The sequence below is a fragment of the Hemiscyllium ocellatum genome, chromosome 39 (genome assembly GCF_020745735.1).
Source record: "Hemiscyllium ocellatum isolate sHemOce1 chromosome 39, sHemOce1.pat.X.cur, whole genome shotgun sequence".
NCBI classification, from domain to species: domain Eukaryota; kingdom Metazoa; phylum Chordata; class Chondrichthyes; order Orectolobiformes; family Hemiscylliidae; genus Hemiscyllium; species Hemiscyllium ocellatum.
This window is the reverse complement of record NC_083439.1, coordinates 12,336,563-12,356,588: the sequence shown is the minus strand read 5'-3', so window position 1 is coordinate 12,356,588 and position 20,026 is coordinate 12,336,563. Positions and strand designations below refer to the sequence as shown.

The window sequence follows — 20,026 nt, the reverse complement described above, 5'->3', positions numbered from 1 at the left end:
TTGCTGTTTACAATCCGGCTGTCCAATCGAAGACTGGAGCTAGCTCTGTCCATGGCGATTGGCTAACGGTCGCAGCGCAATGTCCAATCACAGCGTCACAACGCGCAGCTGCACTCCAAGAGGGCCAATCAGCGATGGCTGATCCACGTGTATTGGCCAATCGCCAAGGAGCCAGCCTGATGGATGTTGGACCAATCGGAGCAGCGGCACGGTCGGGGAATTGTCCAATGGGCAGACACGGTGGTGGGTTTGTGACCAATGGGCGTTGAGGATGGAAAGGGCGCCAAGAATTGTCGGTTGAAGCTCTGAATCCCGGCGGTTCTGGGACAGTGGCGGAGCCCGGAGTGAGGGCCTTTCCCCTCAGGCTCCCGGGGCAGCGAGTGCCCGGCTGTAGGCCATGGTTTCTCACAACATCGCCTTCCTGGTGGACACGGCGGCGGAGCCCGGCTCGGTGCGCCGGGCCGCTCTGCGAGTCCTGTTGCACTCGGCCTGTGGCTCCGGCCTCCACAACGTCCGCTGGGCTTTCAAACTCTTCGACCCGGCGGCGGCGAGGGCGAGAGGCCGCCGCGGCTCCCGGGGCCACGGCTTCAGGGAGCTGCGGCTCCGGCACCTTGAGGAGCTCGAGGAGGCCCTGAGCCGGGAGGCGGCGGCGGAGCGGGAGCGGGGACCCGCCGTTGCCTCCGCCACTCAGACCGCGTTGATCGAGGCCTTGTCGGACTATCAGTGGGACCGGCCGGACATCACCTCCCCCGCCAAGTCCCGCCGGGGATCAGGAGCTGAGGCCCCGCAGCCCCGAGCTCGGAGTTCGCTCTTCCTCTTCGCTCCCTGCCCGCACTCCCGGGATCAGTTACTCGGTTTCCTGCAGCTCCCCGCTAGCCACAACTGCCAGCAACTGGCCGAGAAAATCATCCCGGCTTCAGCGCGGGCCCTACTCTCCAGCCATTCCATCGCCCTCCATTGGGTGGACACCCAGTGCCTCCAGCAGGTATCCGCTCTTTAATATCTCGTGGTTGGTCGGGTTTAAAGTCCTGTCCCTGCTTTTAATTTCTCGCCCCACCCACTACCAACCCCCTCCCCAACTTCACTCTTTCCCGAGATTCGTCTCCCCCTCCCCCTCATCTCCCCCCTCCCCCTCATCTCCCCCCTCCCCCTCATCTCCCCCCTCCCCCACATCTCCCCCCTCCCCCACATCTCCCCCCTCCCCCTCATCTCCCCCCTCCCCCTCCCCCTCATCTCCCCCTCCCCCTCATTTCCCCCCTCCCTCATCTCCCCCCTCTCCCTCATTCCCCCTCATCCCCCCTCCCTCATCCCCTCCATCTCCCTCATCCCCCTCACTTCGCCCTGCAGACCCACCCCATCCTCACTTTGTACCCCCTTCTCTCACTTCGACCCCTCCTTTCCCCTCTCACTTGGCACACTCTCCACACACACACACACACACACACACACACACACTTTATCATCCCCGACATTATCTTGCTCCCCTCACTTCGTTTCTCTCATTCCACATTTCAGCCTTCCGTCTCACCACCTTCCACTCACATCAGTAATTTCTTACAAGTCTCAAAGAGCTCTGTCCATCAGTCTAGAAGAAATAAACGGGGTTGAATTAAACTTAAAAGATAACAATTTATACAGCAAACGGTCAAGCAAAATCAGAAAGAATCTAAATAAGTGATTGCTCTTTAACATCTGTAAAATGTACTTTTCCTGCAGTGCCTACTGGCCATAGAAGATTTCAAATATTGTATGCAACCTTTCCAAAGCCACCCAGATCCAGTCCAACTCCAAGACTTGACATGATTTTTGGTTGGCATTTCAGTACTGTATTGTGGGAATATTGTACTTGTGGATAAAAGGTAAAACCAGTATTATCTGCCAATACTGGTTAATACTAAAAGGAATATTCCTGTGGCACCTTTTGTGGAATTGTACAGATTTCTGATGTCCCAATTTGCATATTTATAATGACTTTCAGGGACATTTGTGCATAAATGCATTCTCCTACATATCAAATAACTGCATGTTTTCCCACATAAATTGCGCTTTAGTATGTCCTCTAAGGTTTACGAGTTTATGGGAAAAGAATTGGTCAGATTATGTTGTATCAAATGTATTTATGAATGCTCAACAACAGCCAATGTAAATTTTGTAGCCACTACATAGTATGCATAAGGGTTATATATGTAATTGTATAAAGCGTATCAATCCAGGAGGAATGTTAAATTGCTAATCCTGCTCCTCGGCAATTGAAAGTGTAGAGAAGTATCCATGCTAATGTTTTTCCTTGACCAGTTTATCAAAAACCTGATTGTTTGTGATCTTGATGTGTACACCTGAGTTGTTGTATATGCCCAATTATCAGTTACTACATTTCAAAAACTAATTAATTGGATATAAAATTCTTTAGCTTGTTCTGAAAACCGATAAGCATTTATCATTTCTAAGTAGGCCTCTTCCATACAATGAATTTTTTTTCTTATTTCAAAATATACTTTATTCATTAAAAAAAACTTTATATACATTTCATAATCACTAAAGCAGTTTGATTCTGTGGTCTTAGCTTATGGAAAACATACAAACATTGAAGTTTGACTTTCCTGACAGTTCCAGCAAACGCAAGGCATTTCTTAGGCAGCGGGAGAGTCCGATAACTGAACAGACCCTCATTGTGCTTTGGCCAAATGACCTTAGATGGTGGTCTTTCCCCACTGCGCCTTGGCAAACACTTGGTCGCGGTTAACTCCTTGTACTGGACAACTAACAAGATTTGGGCAGACCAAATAACATCTTTCATAGAGTTGATGGTCCTCCAGGTATAGTCAATATTTGTCTTTGTGTGTGTCCTGGAGAACCGAGCATAAAGTCCTGCATCAAGGAGATGCTTGGGGCAAATCTTGACAAGAACCACTGCGTCTGTCTCCAGAATTATTTGGCAAAGATACATTCCAGCAGACGTGACAATCTCTATTAGATTACTTACAGTGTGGAAACAGGCCCTTCGGCCCAACAAGTCCACACCGACCCGCTGAAGCGCAACCCACCCATACCCCTTACCTAACACTACGGGCAATTTTAGCATAGCCAATTCACCTGACCTGCACATCTTTGGACTGTGGGAGGAAACCGGAGCACCCGGAGGAAACCCACGCAGACACGGGGAGAACGTGCAAACTCCACACAGTCAGTCGCCTGAGGTGGGAATTGAACCCAGGTCCCTGGCGCTGTGAGGCAGCAGTGCTAACCACTGTGCCACCGTGCCTCTACTCCCCACAGCCGCTTCAAGAATGGCATGCGGTGGTGTAGAGAATCTCCGTGTACATGAAGCATCTCACGTAGTGTCCTTCTTACCATCAGCCAAGCGACGTCTTGCTGCTTGTTGGAAAGTTCTGGCGATGAGGCTTATTTATGCTACTGGTCACACTGAACATTGTTGTAATGTGGTGAATTTTCACTCAGCATTATAAGAGATTGACTAATATTTTTGTCACATTCTGTTTTGCATTTGTCACGCATACAAATTGCCGTCACAGCATTAATTATTTCTTGTTGCTTTTCTTGACTCATAATTGACTTTTAAGAACTGGGTGAGAGCAACTGGTCTCTAATTCACCTCTAGAATGCAAATCATTGTATAGCTTTAAAGGAAGTTTCTAGGCTGCAGACCTTTGGAGTCACAGGCTGAGCCAATCTAGTTCTCAAAAGCTGTGCAACTGTCCTATTTGCAGCTCTGTCTTTTCCTTGTTGCTTGATTGTTTTTAATTTTGATGGTCTGTTTTGGGTGAATGTCAACTATTCTAAAGTAGTATTAATTGACGAGTGCGGAGATCAAAAAGGTGGGTGAGGTTCCTGTTGTTGATCTGGTGGATATTTATTCCTCCAACAATGTAATGAAAACAGTTTATTAAGTCATTCCATAGTACCCCATTGTTTGTATGAGACTTTGCTGTGCACATGTTTTGCTTTTATGATTTGTATGTTTTAGTTTTACGAAAACCTTGTGTTTCTATTTCCTTTCTAGTTCGTTGGAACTTCTGATCATATTGGGTATAAAGTCGTCTCTGAAGTGATGCACTTAGTTGGTGGAAGTTTAATTCCCTTTGCAGCTTTAATGCAACTTTCAGTTAATGACTCTGCATTACTATTGGGCAAAACTTCTCAAGTTTGTCAAAAGAAGACTGCTTTTGAGAAGAATGGAGTAGTTAAAAAGGAATTTGTGAAACTGAGGAAAACAATAGAAGCTGTCTTTCCATTTGATTGCAGTATGAATTACTTTGTTAACGCTGAAAGTTTCTATCGGAAGATGTTTCCCCTTCAGCAAGGATTGCTGACTATCACACAAGGTAATTTTAATCCCTTTTCCTGCCATTGTCAGTTTTGAAAGTCTACGTTCTGAATATTAATGAAGATATGTTTTTTTTTTAGTTCCCTGTCTTGAATTCTATTGAGGCATTTTAGCTTTAGGTTGTTGAAGTTCCAAGGTAACAGTTACTAACAGCACAAAGCACCTTCCACTTTTGTCAAATCTAATTTCTGATTTTAATCTGGAGTGTGGGAGCAACCTCAGTCAAACTTCCTCTGCAAGACATTTTAATTTGACAGCCAGGGAATGCCAATCCATTGTCATGTCAAAATTGTTCAGGGCTATGACTCTGACTTCCTGTGACTTTTACAACTCTCCAGAAGATTATTTTCAAAGTTTCATAAATGCAACCTGAAGTATGAACAATCATTGGTATACATATTGAATTTTGTCTGTTTAGTATTTGATTTATAGCTGCTTTAATGGGTGGGATATTAACTTTTTCTCCCTCACTTACTACCCAATATATAATTAAATTTGGTGAATGGCGTTTGCAAACTTATTGTGCATAATCTTAATAATTCATATTTCTATTATTTGTGCGAAATGAGACCATCTGCCTGGTCTTTGCTCTTATTAAGATCCTATTCACTATTTTAAAAAGTGTAAATAGTTCTCCTTCTGTTTTGGGCAAAATTTCATCCTCAACGCCATCCAAGTGAATTAACTGACTCTCTGATTTCATGGTGTTGCCTCATGCTGTGTGCAACACAGTTGCTGAAACCATGCATAAATGCTGCCTTTCAAAATAGGTTATTGAATGTGGATGTGAAGATCGACTGACTGAGACTTCCTTAGTGCCAGGAGCTTGAATGTGGAGCAATTTGTCAGGTGTGTCCAGGATTTGTTTTTTCAAGCAGTAGGTGGATTGTCCAACGAGTGAGGGGGGCATACTGGACGTGGAAATGAGAAATGAACCTGGTCAGGTGATCAAAGTTCAATGGGGAAGCATTTTGTGAATAGTGACCCTACCCTGTTTTATGTTTTTGGACACTTTTATGGATAAGGACAAGAATGGACTTCAGATGAAGGTGTTAAATTGGTGGAAAACCAAGTATAACTGAATTAGGCAATAAATGGCAAATGTGCTTTGGGAGTGGCTGTTTGAGGGTAAATCCCATTCTGACATATAAGAGTCTTTTAAGGACCAGTAGATTAGAGTGCAGGACGGAGATGTTCTTGTGAAAATGAAGGACAGGGATGGTAGGGTTTGGGAATCTTGGATGACAGAAAATTGTCAGTTTAGACAAGGAGAAAGGAAGCAAACCTAAGGTCTGGGCAACTAAAAACAAAGTTTGATTAGATTAGATTCCCTACAGTATGGAAACAGGCTCTTCTTGAAGGATATAGAGAAAGTAGGAAGGTGCTCAAATGGGGAGTGAGGAGGGCGAAATGGGGAGATGAAATGTCTTTGGCCAGCAATGGTAAGAAGAATCCCAAGGTATTTAATACATATATTAAGAGCAAGAGCATAGCTCGGGAAAGAGTAAGCTCAGGCAAAAGTGAGGACTGCAGATGCTGGAGATTTAGAGATGACAGTGTTGTGCTGGAAAAGCACAGCAGGTCAGGCAGCATCTGAGGAGCAGAAGAATTGATGTTTCGGGGCAAAAATCAGTAGGCTCACTCAACCTCCCCTCTTTATGCTTATGTGTGGAGTCAGAGGAAATAGGTTCTTACTTCATTTATAGGGATTTAAGTGTGTTCAGCTAAGTCAGCATTCACTGTCCATCCCTAATTGCCCAGAGGGTAGTTGAGAGTCAACCACATTGTTGTGGGTCTGGACTCATATCTAAGCCAGTAGAGTCACATCTAGGACTTTAGTGAACTAGGAGGGTTTTTTCTGATAATTAACAGTGGCTTCATGGTGATCGTTTGACTCTTTCTTTTCACTGAATTCAAATTTCACCAACTGCTGTGGTGGGATTCGAACCCAGGTCCCTGGAACATTACCTGGCCTCCTTGATGAGTACTTTGCATCAGTTTTCACCAAAGTGAAGGATGTTGAGGTTGAAAAAAGGTGTTGAATACTCTCAAGCAGGTTAATATAATGGAGGAAGAAGTGTTGAGTGTTTTGAAGTATGTTAAGGTAGACCAGTCCCAAGGCTAAACAGGATCTATCCCAGGATACTGTGGGATGAAAAGGAGGAAATAACTGGGGCCTTAACAGACATCTTTGCATCCTCTTTGGTGTCAGGCAAAGTTCCAGAGGAGTGGAGAATGATCAATGTTGTTCCTTGGGGTTAACAAAAGAAACCGGTAATCCAGGTAATTACAGGCCAGTGTGTCTGACGTCAGTGGTGGGAAAGCTTGGAGAAAATACAGAGAAATAGAATTTATTCACGTTAGAAAGTGAATAGACTTGTTCATGTTAGACCGGATGGGTTTATGCAGGGAAGGTCATGTCTCATTAACTTAATTGAGTTTTTTTTGAGGAGGGACAAGAATGATTGATGAAGGAAAGACAATGGATGTCTTCCATGTGGACTTCAGTAAGACATTTGTTAAGGTAGCTCATGGCAGACTCATACAGTAGACAGAGTGGATTCGTTGTTGGTCTGTTCACCTAGCTTGTAGGTTGTTGGCAGATATTTCATTCCATTTCTAAGTGACACCATCAGTGCTGTTTTGCCTCCTGTGAAGTGCCGTTGTATTGTTCTGCTTTGAATTTGTGGTGCTATTTGAGCTGTTTCTGATTGGTGCCTGTTTTGTTTATCCATTGCAGCAGTTTGTATATTGGGTCCAGGTCCACGTGTTTGTTGATGGTAGTCTGAGGATAAGTACTAAGCTTCCAGGAATTCACTTGCCGTTCTTTATTTGGCCTGTCCTAGTGGTGTTGTATTGTCCCAGCCAAACCCGTGGCTCTTGTTGTCTGTGTGCGTGGATACCAGGGATAGTTGGTCATATCACTTGGTTGCTAGTTTTTGTTCATGGATGTGAGTTGCTAGTTGTCTGCCTATTTGTCCTACATTGTGCTCAGTGCAGACGCTGCATAAGATTTTATAAATTGCATTTGTCCTGCACATAGTGGGTGTTGAGTTCTTCATCAGCTCAGCGAACAGGCCAACAACAAATCCAATCCGCTCCCGAGCTACAGATCTTCACAAAACCTTTAAAGAAGGTAGAGTCTCGTAGGCTCCATGGTGAGCTGGCTAGATGGATGCAAAACTGGCCTGGTAGATGTGCAGAGGGGGTAGGGTTGCCTTATTAGTAAGGAATGAACTTAAATCTGTAGTAAGAAACCAAGTAAAGTCAGATGATGTAGAATCTGTCTGGGTAGAATTGAGGAACCGCTAAAGTCACTGCAAATTTGCTTTGTTAACATGGGGGGGTTTCAAAATGCAGGTGGACTGGGAAAATCAGATAGTTAGTGGTTTGCATTAAGGAACCACTAAGGAATTTGGAATATCTGAGATGGCTTCTTGGAGCAGTTTGTGATGGAGCCCACAAGAGAACAGGCAATACTGTATTAGTGTCATGCAATGAGGCAGACTTGATAAGGGAGCTGAACATGAAGGAACCTTTAGGAAGCAGTGATCATAACATGATCAAATTTACTCTGTAATTTGTGAGAGAGAAGATAGAATCAGAGGTAACAGTATTTCAGCTGAATAAAGGCAACTACAGGGCATTAGGGAGGAGCTGGGTAGAATTGGTTGGGAGGGGAGCCGAGCTGGAAAAAAACAGTGGAACAGCAATGGCAGGAGTTTCTGGGAATAATTCAGGAGGCACAGCAGAGATTCATCTGGAGGAAAACGCATGGTACAGGGTGGATGAGGCAACCATAACTGACTAGGAAAGTCAGAGATAGCATAATTGCTAAAAAACGAAGCATATAAAGTAGCGAAGAACAGTGGGAAACACGAGGATTGGGAAGCTTACCAAGACAAACAGAGGGCAACTAAAAATAAAAAGGAGGGTGAAGGTTAAATATGAGGGTAAGCTAGCCAGTGATATAAAGGAAGACTAAGTTTGTTTAGATATATAAAGAGCAAAAGAGAGGAAAAAGTGGACATTGGGCAGCTGGAAAATGATGCAGGAGAGATGATGGTGGGGACCAAAGAAATGGCTGAGGAACTGAATAAATATTTCGTGTCAGTCTTCACAGTGGAAGATACGAGTAATTTCCCAAAAATTCAAGAGCGTAAGGGGACAGAGCTGAGTATGACGGCCATAATCAAAGAGAGGGTGCTAGAAAAACTGAATGGCCTGAAAGTAGCTAAATCACCTGGACCAAATAGACTACACCCCTGAGTTCTAAGGGAGCTAGCTGAGGAGATAGTGGAGGTGTTAGTGGTAATCTTTTAGGAATCACTAGAATCAAGGACAGTCCCAGAGGACTGGAAAATTATTAAGATAACATGCTTATTTAAAAAGGGAGTAAGGCAGAAGATGGAAAATTATAGACCAGTTAGCCTAACCTTGATCATGGGTAAGATCCTGGAATCCATCATGAAGGATCAGATTTCTGCATACTTGGAAGTGTATGATAAAATAGGGCCGAGTCAGCATAGTTTTGTCAAGGGTAGGTCATGCCTGACAAATCTGCTAGAAGTCTTTGCAGAAGTAATGAAACTTACAGAATACTAAATGGCCTGGACCAAGTGGATGTTGTGAAGATGTTTTCATCAGTAGGAGAGCCTAGGACCCAAGATTACAGCCTTAGAGTAAAGGTAAGACCCTTTAGAATGGAGATGAGGAGAAACTCCTTCAGCCAGAGAGTGGTGAATGTATGGAATTCACTGGCACAGAAGCTGGTCATTGAGTATATTTAAGACAAAGATAAATAGGTTCTTGATTGTAAAGGGGATCAAGGATTACAGGGAGAAAAATGCTGAATGGGGTTGAGAAACGTATCAGCCATAATTGAATGGCACAGCACATTTGATGGGCTGCATGACCTAAGTTCTGCTCCTGTGTCTTACGGTCTTATGGTTATAGAAGATATAGTAGCAGTAAAAAAAGTACTTTTTGGAATGGGGATCAGTAACTAGTGGTGTTCCACAGGGATCAGAGCTGGGACCTTCATTGTTTGTAATATAATTGATCTGCAGGAAAATGTAGGTTGTCTGATTAGTAAGTTTGCAGGTGACACCAAAATTGGCCATAGTTGTAGATAGTGAGGATTGTCAGAGGATACAGCAGTAAAATGGCAGATGGAGTTTAATCTAGACACATCCGAGATGATGCATTTTGGAAGCTCAAATTTAGGTGTGAATGACAACACCCTTAAGAGCATTAACATACAAAGGGGTCTGGTTATACAGGTCCACAGATTCCTGAAAGTGGCAAGACCGGTGGATAAGTGGTCGAGAAGGCATATGACGCACCTGCCTTCATTGGTCGGGACATTCAGTATAAAAGTTGACCAGCTATATTACAGCTATACAAAACTTTAGTTAGGCTACATTTGAGATATTACATGCAGTTCTGATCGTCACACTACCAGAACAATCACTGGAAAGATGGAAGCTGAGGAGTGACCCCTGATAGAGGGCTACAAAATTGAGAGGCATAAATAAAGTGGTTAGTCAGAGGCATTTCTCGGGGTGAAAATGTCAACTACAAAAGGACATAGATTCAAGGTGAAAGTTTCGAGAAGTGCAGGGAAAACATTTTGCACAGAGTTGTGGCTGCCTGGAATACAATGCAAGGAAGGTGGTGGAAGCTCACATGTTAGCTAATCTTGATAGACACGTGAACAAGAGGCCAATAGAGGGACAGAAACTGCACATAGACAAAAAAATAGTGGCTTTAAATAAGGATAAGGAATTGGCGTAGGCTTGCCAACGGGCCTGTTTTTGTTGTAGCAGGGATCTGAGAGCAAAACAAAATCAACAATACTCAAAAAACATCAGTTGAACTGACAATAATCAACTTTCATTGTAAATACTGCAGCAGTTCAGCTGAGACTTGGAAAGAGGAGGAATCCAGATTGTTCCGTTTCCCTTCAAAGTTTCGCTCCTTTACAAAAGAAAAGAAACACATATTATATACTTTAAAATATCCTGAGCAGTTACAGATTATCATGAAATGTGCATCACCTGTAACACTCAACCTTGGTCTAAAGAAAAGTTAATAATTTGCATCATTACATAACTCTGTTTCTATTATATGGAGCTTTTGTTTAGGCTAAGATCTGCAGTTTGAAATATTCTGCAGTTCAGAGCCGTGAAAAAGATTACTGAAGTTTTATCAAACTTATTGAATTTGTTTATATTCAGCTTGGCCCTGAAAGCTCTTTCTGACATTTTGTCTTTTAACTTACTGAATTATAACTTGAGAATTGACCAATTTTTTTTCCCCCATCATACAATGTTAAATGTTGCCCACAATACCACATTGTGTTTTATTATACTGTATGTGGTATCTTTGGAACATTTTTGAAAGTTTTAAAAGGTGCTACTTCTAATGCAAACTTTTTCAGTTGAGGTTTCATTTTATTGTTTTATTGGACAAATGAATAAGTCAGTCAAGAAGGCATATGGTATACCTTCGTTGGTCAGGCATAGAAGTATAAAAAATGACAAGTTGCGTGCATATGTATACAACTTCAATTGAGCCACATTTGGAATTTTATGTACAGTTCTAGTCATTACTGAAGGATATGGAGGCTTTGGAGAGGTTACAGAAATGGTTTATCAGGATGTTGCATGGTTTGGAGGGGATGAGCTCCGAGGGGAAATTGGATAAACTTGATTTGTTTTCATTTGAACATCAAAGGATGAGGGGCGAACCTGATGGAAGTTTACAGTATTGAAAGGTATGGGTAGAATGGATAATGAGTCTTTTACCCAGGGTAGAAATGTCAAATACTAGGGCAAATATGTTTAAGGTAAAAATTGGTAAGTTTAAATGAGATGAGAGAGGTAGGTTTTTTACACACAGTGGTAAGTGCCTGGAATGCGCTGCCAGTGATGGTAGAGGTGAGTATAATTGCAATGCTTAAGAGGTATCTTGGAGGACATATGTATAGGCAGAGATTAGGGATATGAACCATGTGGAGGGCAAAGGTGTTTTTTTTTAAATTTTAGATGGAGCATATTGTGTCGGCAACAGTCTTGGTGGGCCAAAGGTCTTGTGCCTGTGCTATACTGTTCTTTGTGTTATAACTCAAAATTTTAAAAGTTATGGTTTCTGCTCATGAACAGGGGAGAAGGTAGTGTCTTGTTCTGTCACTTTGGAACCAGTTATTTGTCAGAAAAACGTGACTGTGCCCATGAGCATCATCGTAAAAGGAGCTGTCAAAGATTGGGATCAGCAAAGGACTAATCAGTTGTCAAGACATGCTTGGATTCTACAACGTGCTAAACAAAAGGAAACAAAAGAGAATTATTTTCTTCAACGACTTCTGGAGCAAATGACCTACAATGATATATATCTGGTAGGTATTTTCATTGTATTAATTCCTGTTATGGTCATACTTTTCTCCCTTGGGATTTTAATTGTCACTCATTTAAAAGATTTGATCTTTAATGGTATCTATTCAAACATCATTTTTGATGTTAATCACATTGTTCTACTTAGTGGTCAGTCAAAATATAGTTTGCATATTGGGAAAACTAATAGAAAAAATGTTTGCAATACAATCAAAAATGTTATGTACTCTTTCATATTTTTTCCAGGTTGTTGATGTGGAGATAAATAATTGTTTACCCCCGTGTACAGGACTACTGTCTCCCCTATTTAGTGGCACTGCAGTGCTTACATTAATCTCTCAGGAACATGAACCAGAGTTCGAAGAGCTGCTTTTGCAGGCTGAAGTAACTGAGAGCAACCAGACAATGTCGTTGGAGGTCATGGATGCTGTAGACAGAGCATTGACTCTGTCCTCTGATTTTGCTGAACATTTACCCAGTTCTGGTAAGAAAGAGAAGTATTAGCATTAATTTTGTATATGGTTTTATTCCTCCTCTTGTTAAGTGCATCAAGAATACTTTCCAGTAAGTTCTTAGTTCTTTGGTGTAGTCTTGTTAATTTTAGATGACAGGACTTAACAAACTTTAGTGAGATGTGAAACTTTATGGATAAAACATATTTGTGATGTTGGTTTCTTTGAATGAGAATGTTGATATTTGATGGATGGGAAGTATTTAAGTACTGTACAAAAGAACTCTGAATCAGACAAACTGAAGATTGTTTTATCCATTGTCAAAATACTAGAAATTTAATAACAAGCTTGGTAATTGGTGCTGAGTCTTTGTCATCTTGTTACGAGGTCTGGTATTACACTTTTCAGAGCTGTCATTGGTCCTGTGGCTATCAGGAATTCAGTAAGTGCAGGCTTTTGGCTCATACTGTACTTGCACATCAAAATTGACCAGACTGTTTAAAAAAAATTAATCCCAAGGTATTAAGTAAACTGCTGGAAAATTAACTTTTTTCAAGTCTTGTTTTCTATATGTATTATTATTATATGGTGTTCAAAATTGACAGATTTAGTTATATACCTTTTTTTAATGGATGAAGAAGCCGTGTGGCCAAATTTGGTTATGTTGGGCAGTTCACAAATATAGAGTTATAGTCAAATCATGGGACATGGATATTGATTCAACATCTGGTATGAAATTTGATGTATTGAATTTGAATAGGGCAACCAGAAGATCCTTAAAGACTAAAATGCTAAGTATTAGGGAAATGTAAAATGAAATCAAAACAAAATGCTGGAAATAAACTATCTGAGAGACTGCTTTTCTGTGCATTTTTGGTTTTATGTGGTTATTTATTACAAAATTTGTTCCTGCATTTAGTAATGTTTTATAATGTGATTGCCTGTAAGCTGTAAGGTAAGTAAATATGTTGTCTACTGTACAGTGAAGTGTTTTAATGGAGCAACTTGTTTGCTAGGTTTGTGCACTGTGATCTATAAATGCTAAAGAACTAGTATGAAATGTTCATATTTATATTTGCAGTGCTGTATCTTTGTTTATACTAAATAAATTGTTTAATTTTAAAAATATTGTTCAATTTGATGTTTGAGCTGTATCCTGCTGAAATATTGTTCCATGAATTGTTGATAATCCTCCAAATCCAATCTAATGTCTAATTTTTAAATAACAAAATGTAATTTGATTTGCGGTTCCCCAGTGCTTATAAGGGGCTTGTTGATGCTAAAATAATCAATCCAGTGTATGTTTTGGATTATCTATGTGCACCTTAGTAAACTTGTAATCTTTTTATATCAACTTGTTCCAGCATACTATGACCCACCTTGGATGGGTGGGACTTGAACTGAAATCGTCTGTCCCAGTGATAGGGCACGACAATTGTACCACAAGACCCTAATGTAACTCATTATTGACATTTTCTCATTCAAATTTATTAGTTAACTCAAAATGGCTTTTACACAAAAATTTTGTTATGAGGAGTGGATAGTATGTGCCAGTAATGATAACGGATTAACAATGTAAGTTGAGTTTATTATTTCCTATTGCAGAGAGGTTTTCAATAATAACGAGAGCTGTATGCTGCTGCATTACGCCAGTTGCTATTTAAATGATCTTAAATGCTCAAAGACAGCAATAATTTCTATAGCAATTAAACTTAACAGTAAGCTCTTGTGCCTTTGTTCAAATCCGACCTGCTTCAGAGGTGTGTTTTAACATATTTGAACAGGTTGATTGAAAAATATCCTGAAATAAAGCCAATCTTGTCTGGGGATTTGATCTCTGTTTAAAGCAGTATTATTTGACAGGTTTGTATTCCATTTCTCTTCCTTAAAATCAAACTCTACTAGAGAAAGGGAATAAATCACACAGTAGCCCAGCAAAGGAACATTTTTTTTCAATGAAGTTGAATAAATTATGGGTTTATAATTTATAACTCATAAATTATAAATTGGGCCCCATTTGCTAGCATTTCATTTCTAACTTTGTAAATTTAAACAGCTAGAAATCTTTTTAATACAAATCAAGTACTAAACATACAAATAATAAATAGTGATCTTTAAACAGCTCACAAATCTGATTAGATGAAGCATACCTTTAGTCAAGGAATCTAGAAAGAATAAACTTGTCGTCCATTTTAGCTAGTCCAAAAAATTGTTACCCAATCCTCAAATACACTTAACCTTGCTGTGAGTTTTTCCGTGCTGTCTGCCTATTAGCTGAGGATTCCATTCCATGAATTCAGTATGCACTTGAATCCATGTTTTCTGCCTCTGAAATTTGTAAGAGATCAAAATGTCAGTGAGGTTTGATTTCTCTAATTTCCTAATCTTGTGGGGTGGGAGGGAGGGGGTAGGTGGCATTGTGGCTCAGTGGTTAATACTGCTGCCTTACAGCGCCAGAAACCTGGGTTCGATTCCAACCTAGGGTGACTGTCTGTGTGGAGTTTGCACATTCTCCATGGGTTTCCTCCAAGTGCTCCGGTTTCCTCCCACAATCCAAAGATGTGCAGGTCAGGTGAACTAGCTATGATAAATTGCCTATAGTGTTAGTCAGGGATAAATATAGGATAGGGGGAATGGGTCTGGTGGGTTGCTGTTTGGAGGGTCGGTGTGGACTTGTTGGGCCGAATGGCCTGTTTCCATACTGTAGGAAATCTTTTTTTTTAAAAAAGGAAAAAGTAAAATAACATAACCCTACTCTTCCCAATGTGATAAATTTCAAGTTGCCAAATCTGGCTAATGATATACATTAAAATTTTGAATTGAACTTGTCTTTTCTTCCATAAGAAGTTACTCTTCCAGATTGGGTACAACAGGAGCTGGCTGAGACTTCGCAACAAAGGATTTCTTTTGCTGAAGGCTGGTTTCCGTTATCTGAGTTATCAGGACCGAGCTCTACTCTAATGAAATCATTCAGGTAACCTGATTAAATTGTTGTGACAAAAGTGTACACTTTTCAATAAAGTTGAATAACTTGTGTAAAACAGTTTATGAAATACTGACACAATGAAATTCTGGCCTCATTTGCTAGCATAGAAATTTAAAAAGCTCCACAAGATTACATTTGTGTTGTTGTAACATACCTGTACTCTAAGGGAATCATTCAGGTAACTTGATTAAATTGTAGTGACAAAGGTGTACTGTACGGATGATTAAGTTACAGTTTCCTAAAGCCTTCTGAACTTGCTGTTTGTGCATTAGGTCAATGCAAGGAGTTGATGAGAAAGCTAACATGGACTATGAAACCTCCCTAACTAATCAGTTAGCTGAGTTCTACCAGAAGAAATCTGCAGATGAAGCTGAAGTTGCAGACCATGGGGTAAAAAGAAGACAGCGTAAGTATAGAATAACTTGCTTGGAATTTAAAGAAAAATGTTAAAGGAGATTGCCTTGATGCTTTTTCTCCCTTTTCTCCACATTCTACAGTTGTTTTCCTTTCTGTTCCAAATGAGATGTCTCAATTGTGGTACTGTTCCTTGCCTTTGATTTAATTGATCAATATTGTGATCTCAAACATTGAATATCAACATGCTGTTAAAATGTGTAAGGCAAGGTAGATTCTGACTCAAGATAAATCCTATTCAAATTAGACTCATAGACATTTACACTGCAGAAGAAGAATATTTGAGCCATCATGTCATCACTGGTCAACAACGATCTGATTCCACTATAATCCCATTTTCCAGCTTTTGACCCACAGCCCTGGAGGCTGTGGCAACACAAGTGAATATCTAAACATCGCTTATGTGTTAAGGCAGTTTCTGACTCAACTACTCTTTCAGGCAGAATGTACCAGACTCCCACCATCCTCTGAATGAAAACATTTCTACTTGACTCTTCTCTCGATCCTTACCTTGAACCTTACTTCAAAGCCCAAGTTATTCACCCCACTTTTATTGGGACAAGTGCCTTTGCATTCACACTATGCCCCACATAACCTCACACATATGGTTCCCTCTCAACCATCACTTCCATGGGAAACAACTCTAGCCCATCCAATCTTTCCTTATAGTTCACACACCCCTGCACAGGCAGCATCCTGGTAAATCTCCTCTGCACCTTCCCTGGTGCAATCTCACACCAGAACTGTGTACAGTACTCCAGTTGTGGCCTAACAAGTGTTTTGTGCAATTCCAGTGTATCCTTTTTCTGTATTCCATATCCCCTACTAATAATGGCAAAAGTACCATATGTCACCTTATCTACTTGCCATGCTACCTTCAGGGATCTTTGACTCGACACACCAACGTCCTCTGACCTTTATTACACCAGGCATCACACTATGAATGGTGGGACTCTGAAAAGTACTAATGTTATTTCTCCCCAACTGCATACATCCCCCTTTTCCAGGTTGAATTCCATTTATCACTACGCTCTGACTAGTCCATTGAGGTTCTCCTGCAGTTGACAGCAATCCTCCCCACTATTTAAAACCCTACCATATTTGTGTCATCTCTGAGCTTATTGGTACAGTTATGTCCAAATCATTCATGTGTACTGCATACTTCTAGACCCCAGAACTGAGGCTTGTAGAACTCTGCTGGAAACAGACTTCCAGTTGCAGAAACATCCCAGTACCATCACCCTCTGCTTTAGCTCTGGATCCAAAATTGGCTTAATATACCATTTTATCTTGGATTCCATGCGCTCTTACTTTCTTGGCCAGTCTGTGATGTGGGACCTTATCATAAGCTTACTTAAATACATTGATCTGGAATTGAATGCATTGCCCTTGATAACACTCCTGATTACCCCTACAACAGACTTGATCTCAGCTGTGAAACACAATCTCTTTTTCTTTTAATAATGGCAATGTTTTGGCAACTCATTCTTGGCCAGAGAGTATTTGAAAATTACGACCACAACCTCCTCCCTTCGCTCCCTCAACAGCCTAGGATACAACTCATTTTGGGAAAACTTCAGCATATTAGCATTTGAGAGAGCTCAGGCCATTTTGATCAAACTTCTTGGCCAGTTGTAACTTTCTCCTTTGGTTAGCTTGCTCAATAGATCACTTCTGATCTTCCTTTCCTGTCTTGAATATTTTTGTTAAATTAATTTCAGGTGGTCCTCGAACCCCTGTTCGGCAGAGGATGAGGTCAATGAGTCGCTCACTTCAGATGTTGAATGTCGCTCGACTAAATCTTAAGGCACAAAAAAACCAACCAGATGGGATGCAACTTTCCATTGGGGATGAGCCTGTGCATCAGCCCAAAATGCATTTGGGGAACAAACAAAAATCTAAAAGAATTAAGAACATTACTGTAGGTATGTCTTACTAACTGTCTTTTGCCAAAATGATGGATCGGTTTCTGTGTTGTTTATTTTAGATGAAATACTGTTTTGAGATGTTTGGAACACTTTGAGAAGAGTAAGTATAGATGCTTAGGCTTTAATTGACTATTTGAAACATTAGTCAGTCACATGCAATTCATTATTGCATGAGAGGTTTGAGAAAGCAGAAGCCCCTCTTGTGGCGCAGAGGTAGCGTCTATACCCCTGAACCAAAAGACGTGGGATCAGGTTCCACATGCTCCAGAGATATGTAATAACATCTCTGAATAAGTTGATTAGGAAAATAGTTTGCAAAAGCAGTAAAATTGTTCAGTTGATCACCATTGCATTAATGGAAGAGGAACAGTTTTGTGTTGTGCTTTGGTGTTCAGTAGGGATTGGGTTAAGACTAAAATATTGAACAATGGACTGAGAGTCTTGAGTGCCTGTGAAACCTATCACAGAAAGATGCAGATATGTTGAGCGCAATTCCTTTAGTTTAGTAGTTTAAAAATGTAAAATAAGATCTTTAAAAATTATATCTTGTCCTATCCAACATTCCATTATGGAAAATTGCATGATTAGATCTGAGTAGAAAAAAAACAGTTAAAAGCAAGTTATCTTCCACTACTGACTATTATTTACTTGTTGCATATTTGCAACATCAAACTTTGATTTCTCATTATGTCTCTGTTACAGATTTTAATAGCGAAGAGGAGATGATGTCCAATTTGAAAGAAAATTACCAGAAGCATGTGGCAAATGGATTGTCCCAGCTTAGTTTCATACAGAATACAGTCTTAGTCATTAAAATGTACCTGAAATCTGCAAACACTAATGTTCATGAGGTATTATCAGCTTCTAATTTGATGGCCTGGTAATTCTGAAGTAATGTAATCATATCAGCAAAGCTTTTACAAAAAAATCTTAAATGATTTATAATTTAGATGAATCCTAGCAATTTGAAATCAGTTGCTATATATTATTACACGTTATTGCAATATTGTCACCTGTGTTTCATATGCTAATACAATTATGTTATAAGAATTATGTAGACTTTAACGCACAAGACAGAATTTAACCATCTCTCAATATTCAATTGGTGAATGACATACTGCCAGCTCTAAATCTATCTCCATGAACTAGACTAGCCGTGTAATTGAGTAGCACCAAAAACAGCAGAAACTGTAAATTCTGGTGGAGAATAACTTGCCAGATTTAAAGCCTGTTGACTGCATATAAGGTACCAGTCAGAAGTCTGATAGAATACTTTCTTTCCTGAGTGATTGGAGCTGCAGCAGCACTTGAAGATTGACGTAATTTCGTACAAAGTAGACAGGCAGGTGGCTGGAAGAACACAGGAAGCCAGATTGCATCAAAGGATAGAGAAGTCGACGTTTTGGTGTAATCCTCCTTCGTCATTTAGGACAGATCAGCCTGCTTAATTGGTATGGCGTCATATTCTGTCTAACATCATAAGCATGCACTGTTTCCTCCAATGGGACACAGTGGCGACAGTGAGAAGTATCTCACCAAGTCGTCTTTAACAGCAGCATCCAAACCTGCAAACTCTATGATTTGTATAATGAGATTTTCAAAACGTGGAAATAGTGACTGAACTTTATTTCTAGCAGGATAGAAATAAGTATCAAAAATGCTATGTTAAACCTGTTTAGAATCTTGGTTAGACCACCATTGGAGTTCAAGCTCCAAAAAGGATACAGAACCACTGGGAAAATACAAATAGATTTTTGCTGGAACTAATCAGAATTAAGAGAATATTTCTATCAAAGAAGATGGAACAGGGTGGAACTGTTCCTCTTTTTCAGAGAAGATAAGACCAAAAGGTGCACCAACTGTGAAATTACTAGAGAAGCTATAGAAGCTATAGTGTGCCCCTTTTTTTGAGGGGCACACTATATACTATTGTCACTAAGTACTATAGAGAATTCGAAAGAAATGTCTCTGGAGGAGTGATGAGGATGTTGATCACTTTACCATGAGGAATTCAGGTGGCTAATGCAGACAGATACATGGGGAAGGTAAATAAGCTTGAAGAAATGCTGATTGAGTGAAGTGAAGAGTGTCAGGCGGCATAAACACCAGCACGAGGCTGTTGTCCAAATGGCTACTTCCTCTGCTGTAAATTCTATGCAGTACTCTGCAACTCAATATGAGCTATAAATTCTATTTTGAAAAGCTCACAGTTATTGCCACCAGAGCTTCCTGGAGAATCAAATTTGGAAGGACAACTGCATAGTCTTACTGCTGGGTGCCTTTTCAAAATTCTGAATGCAGTATAGTTTCAATACTGATTAGTTTATGTACCTTTTGAATGTAACAGTTTTGCCTCTTTTATTTAAAGACTACATGTATAAATTTGATTCGAATGCAATTACTGAAGAGCACTAAATCCATTCGGCAGCAGTATGGAAACCAGGAGAATAAGGAACTCAAAGTCAGAGAGTAAGTAACACTATTTAAATTGATGACATCATGTTGTA

The 20,026-nt window shown here is 40.4% G+C and overlaps 1 protein-coding gene across 3 annotated transcripts in view; it reads left to right on the top strand.

Annotated features, from left to right (window-relative positions):
- Positions 1 to 262: 262 nt before the first annotated feature.
- ticrr (TopBP1-interacting, checkpoint, and replication regulator) overlaps positions 263 to 20,026 on the top strand; it is a 46,141-nt gene continuing 26,377 nt past the window's right edge. For 2 of the 3 annotated variants that reach the window (XM_060852903.1, XM_060852901.1), the window contains exons 1-9: positions 263 to 985; positions 4,022 to 4,343; positions 11,512 to 11,744; positions 11,986 to 12,223; positions 15,036 to 15,165; positions 15,450 to 15,583; positions 17,313 to 17,516; positions 18,222 to 18,370; positions 19,888 to 19,988. In XM_060852903.1, the coding sequence (XP_060708886.1) occupies positions 398 to 985; positions 4,022 to 4,343; positions 11,512 to 11,744; positions 11,986 to 12,223; positions 15,036 to 15,165; positions 15,450 to 15,583; positions 17,313 to 17,516; positions 18,222 to 18,370; positions 19,888 to 19,988 (2,099 nt within the window). In that variant the 5' untranslated portion in view covers positions 263 to 397. The remainder of the gene's footprint in view (positions 986 to 4,021; positions 4,344 to 11,511; positions 11,745 to 11,985; positions 12,224 to 15,035; positions 15,166 to 15,449; positions 15,584 to 17,312; positions 17,517 to 18,221; positions 18,371 to 19,887; positions 19,989 to 20,026) is intronic. The other variant, XM_060852902.1, reaches the window with a different exon arrangement.